This window comes from Lontra canadensis, unplaced genomic scaffold, assembly GCF_010015895.1.
Source record: "Lontra canadensis isolate GAN:19392208 unplaced genomic scaffold, GSC_riverotter_1.0 scaffold51, whole genome shotgun sequence".
NCBI lineage: Eukaryota > Metazoa > Chordata > Mammalia > Carnivora > Mustelidae > Lontra > Lontra canadensis.
The window spans coordinates 7250425-7255324 of record NW_022631045.1 but is presented as its reverse complement, the minus strand read 5'-3'; the positions used below and the strand labels follow the sequence as shown (position 1 = coordinate 7255324).

The window sequence follows — 4900 nt, the reverse complement described above, 5'->3', positions numbered from 1 at the left end:
TGGCTGAGCCACCCAGGTGCCCTAGAACTGACAATTATTACCAAGTACACCTCCCATACCCTGGGTCCCTCTCCATGTGTGAAGACCATAAAGTCTGCACCTGTAGCAGTAAAAGGCTACACCCTTTAACAGCCTCACAGGTGCTCACTCCAGCTATTGGCTCAAATCCCAGGGAACACTGCCTCTTTGGTACACGTCATAATCGGGAGATTATGCCTCTCTTCATCTTCAGGAGTTCACACTATTTAGAGCAGAAAGTCTAGGGGGCAGAGATGATGGGAAGACAGCATCCATCCATCCATCCATCCATTCATTCATACCTCCATTCACTTACTAAGCGCCTAGTGTGTGCCATGTGCTAAGCTGGATAATGGATACTGGATACTGGTGGTGAACGGAGAAGTCAGGGTTTCAAGAAGCCACTTCTGTTTCAATGGAACAGCCCACAGAACCTCATCTGCCTTCACTTCAGGTGTGTTAGTTATTGCCAAGAGTTTGTAGGTGTTTTGGGGCCTCAGCAAGTTTGGAAATCTCTGGCTCCTCTCTGCTCCTTTGGAGCCTGGCCCTTGGTTGGCCTTGAATGAGAAGCTGGGTCTTCAAAGTGCCAGTGTCAGCACTCTCTGGGTGACTACTACACATGGGGAGGGGCCAGGGCGTGGGGCTCTCTGGACGCTGTGTCATCCCCGGCTCCAGCCACAGAGGTTACATCACGGAGGGAAGCTGAGCTGTCAGCTTGTTGCTAGGCTGTGGCTATTTATTTTTATAAATGAGATGTGTGCTTAATTTAGAAATCTGCTTTTCCTTTTTCTTTCTTTTTTCCAGCATCATCTGGCTGTCTGGCACCACCGGAGAACTGTATTTCTGACCCAACAAGAGCTGGTGGGAGGATGGGGGCAGGAAGGAGGTTGGGGAGAGGACTGATGCCAGCCCGGCTGCCTCACGGGGAGGCAGAGACACATGGCCATGGCGCTAGCATCCTGTTGGGTTTTTAGACGGGTTCCATGTGTGACACCTATGTACTCCTCCCTCGGAACACAGTAGAAAGGTGCCCCGGTTCTGACTCTTCTGAATAACCACACACCGGAAGCCAGCGCGACAGAAGGCAAGGCCACAAAAAAGAGGATCGAAGCCAGCCAGCAGCAGGTGACGTCTAGACCACCAGTCCTTTGGATGCAGCTATGTTAACAGGGCCACTTTATAGCAGTTATTTTGACATGAGGGTATTTAGATCTGGTCTAAAACCTCAGCTGACAAACGTTTGGACTTTCAAAAATAAATGAGTAAAATGGGCATTTTACACTCCTTCTGTGAACTTTCCTCCAGCCCCAGTCTTCGTCCTATTGCCAATCGCACCTCTGGGCATCAAGGTGTCTGGGTGAGGAACAGGTGAGGGGAGAGGGTGGTAGAGATTCAGAGTGGGAGAGATACCGAGGATCAGTACTGAGGTCAAGAATGCAGTGAATGTCAGGAATGAGGTGTCTGTCAGAACTGAGAGCGGCTCAGGAGGAAAAGGGGATTAAAAGGCCTCTGAAGTCAATAAAAGGTCACAGGGAGATGGAGCAGAGGTCCTGGGCAGAATGAAGGGTGGGAAGTTGGTTATAAATGTAAAATACAGCGAGTCTGCATTTTTGGCTCACCTGTTTGGAGGCTGTGTGAGAACAGCTGCCCAAGAAGACAGTCTACTGAGGATTCTGAACCGCTCATTTTGGCTCTTCCATGGGCAGTGTATGACTCAAAAATGTCTACACATTTCCCTTGCAGGCTTGTTTGGGCCTCAGTCTCCCCACATAAAATGCAGATGATTATGTCTACCCCTCCTCTCTCCCCACCTTTTGCTCTCCCTGCAGGGGACTTGCTGAGGATGAGCTAGCAGCTCGTAAACCGCTCCCAGCCACTTGGAGAAAGGTGCTTCTGGAAACAGTGGGTATTCGTGTATGTGAGTGTTCTGTGAGTCACGGATTTTGGAGTCGGGCAAGTGTAGTCGTTTCTGCCTGGTGACTCACGTGCACTCGCTGATGCCTCTAGCTGGAGGCATCTGGGATAGCGTTCGGGATGAATTCGTTCTTGCCACCGCAGAGAACTTCATCTCTACCCAAATGCTAATACTTGAGGAGTTTAGGCACTGGGACATTAGCTGTGACCAGACATGCAAGGAAGCTGGCCTTTCTGCCCGTCCTCTACAGTTTTAGTACTAAGAACTGCAGCAGCATGTCTACGCCCAATCATCCACTCCCCGTTGCCAGCAAAAAAAATTTCTTCCCAATACTTCTGCCATTTGTCAAACTTGCCGAAGTCCCCCAGAGGCCCTTCCAGTAACTGAAGGCAGAGTGAAGAGAAAATACTCTCTGCAGGTTTCACTACCTTCTGTGTTGACTTTTTCTATCACAAGGTGAAGCCTCGCTGATTTGGTCCTGGAGTGTCCTTCCGGAATTGGTGCGAGGAGGGAGCGGGGGCTGGGGCTTCAGCTTCCAGAAGCCTCACCTGAGATCCCCATGTTTGGGCAGGGACCTTCCTCTGAGCCCTGAGAATGGAATGAAGGATGCACAGTCCTGCAGCTCGGCTGCCCCAGGCCTACTACCAAGTACGTGGCGTCACCAAACCTATTCTAAGAGCCAACGTGCCATCTCCTTTGGTACAGTTAATCTTTGTTCCTGCTACCAACTCATCTTTCTTTGTTATTTCTCACCATGTTCCTACCTTCAGATTTCTGATGGATTCCTTTCTCAGGCATCATGTTTTGATTCCCTCCTCACATTTACTTCCAACTGCCAAGAACAACCCCCTTTCCGGCAGGAAGATATTATTTGGCTTAAAAGACAGCGAGCAGTGGCTTCTTTCCACTAGTATTCTTTGAATTTACGTGGGAATTTATTCTGGGAATTGCTCAGAGTCTCCCTCAAGTCTCTCCCTCACCATCAACATGTTTCAGTCACGGAGTTGCCTTGCTTACATTGTTTTTAACTAGGTAATAATAAGACCTTTTCTTTTGGAGCCTGGATGGAGGGCACGGCACCCCTCCCCACACTATTACTCCCCAAGGACCTTGGCTGAGCCTGTGTTGAATATTACAATGGGTATTGTTACTGCTGTTACGGACCTGAGCATTGTCTCCAGTGCTTGCTTATGCGTGAAACCTTGAGTCCTCTCTCAGAATTGTTAGTTTTTCCAACCCTTGGGCATTGAGTACACCCTTGAGGGCAGCCCATCCTGAGGGGCTGATAAGCATTCTTTGATTTACCTGGACAGTTGGATCCAACTGACAGGTCCTTCTCTGGTGACATCCCAGAGGTCTCAATGACACATGCTAATGACCGTGGCTGACCCCTAGCCATGATCTGGGGAAGTTATGTTGCTCCAACCACCACTTTTTAGAGTGATTCAGGAATCTGCTATCTGACACAGAGGCAAATGAAGAGACAGGAGGGTCTGGGCACCACCCAGGCAGCAAACAGGCTTGCTCGGCCTATCCCCAGATGATGTTCTGAGAGACCCTGAAGGTATCCTGTCCTGGACTTGGTCTGCCTGGACCTATTGCAAACAACGGCCTAGTTTCCTCTAGACCAAAGGACATTCTGGCCTCCCAGAACAGAATGCTGCACTTGAAGGTGAGGGAAAGACCTCTTTGCAAGATCAGCCAGCAAGATGCCTGCCATAGGGCCTAAAACCAGTGGAATGGGCCAACGCTGAGCAATGAGCATCCCTTCCATTTGAAGGTGCTTCCAGATACATGGGCTCCTTTAAATCTGCCCACAACTCTTGGAAGTCAACTGAGCAGGTGTTATTATTGAGGTTTTACCAATGGGGAAATAAGTTCCAGAAATTCCCTAAGACAGTGGCCCAGCTCCTTCCTCCCAGGAGCATTTCATTAGTGGGGGCTTTCAAAACAGGTTCTTGGTGGCAAGTGTGCATTTCCTGGCTGGGCACTGAACAGAAAGACTGTGGCTCTGGTAGTAATAAATTACAGAGCTCTAAAGGCTGGAAGAATCTCTCCTGCATATCCAGGAGGGCCCCTGCCTCAGGGCTGCATAGCTGAGAAACAGAGAACTGAGCTCAATGTCTTTAAAAACAATGCCACGCTGAAGCTTCCCTGGTGGTTCCCTGTCGACCACATGGACTTCTGAGTAGGTGCGGCCTCAGCTACTCCTCACTAGCTCTCAGGCCTGATGAGCAGCGCCATAAATGCTCACTTTCATTGAGCGTGCCTGGATTGACTTGCTCTATAAATTCCTCTTCACGCAGCAGCAGGAGAATCTCCAGAGCACGGGAAGGTAGAGCCAGGACTTCCTGGAATGGGAGCAGGATTCTGGATGCCTCGTTCCCATCAGTTCTCCTGGGTTCCAGCAGACAGCAGATTGGACTTGCAACCAAGCAGACACATGAAAGCAAACGTGCGCTTCTAACATTTCGTAACCTGCCTCCCACAAAACAGAAGGCACTCTTCCCCTCGCATTATTCTCTGCCTTGTTCTTGACATTTTTAATGTGCTGAGTCTACAGCCGACTTTGCATTCCCAACACCTCCCACTCCAATTGGCTCCTGGTCCCTCCAGGCCTGACGATCCCAGTCACGTGCTACACCCCACAGAACGCTCCTGGCTCTCTTTCTAACCAGGCTACACTCCTCACCTTGACATTTAGGGCCGGCTGTTACTTTCCCTCTTCTGCTCCAACAAATCAGGGTCAGTCAAGATTCACTGTTCCCGTGCAGGGTTTAGAGAGACTAATGCTGGGATGAGGGGGTTTTTCTGAATGTGTTGGGGGAAAGCAAGCATTGCCTTTCTGCTCCTATTCCCTGGGGCAACAGTGTGAAACCCTAAGCAGATGAGTGTGTCTTTGAAGTTCTTCTGCTTAAACCAGACCAAGCCATACGCTCCCTTTCCTGGCTCCTTTCTTGCTGATGG

General features: G+C 49.9%; 1 protein-coding gene across 1 annotated transcript; it reads left to right on the top strand.

The window, feature by feature from the left end:
• The first annotated feature begins 920 nt into the window (after positions 1-920).
• SMIM2 (small integral membrane protein 2) lies at positions 921-1154 on the top strand. The gene is given in 1 exon segment (XM_032873887.1): positions 921-1154. A coding segment is annotated over 1 exon segment (234 nt).
• Positions 1155-4900: the final 3746 nt, after the last annotated feature.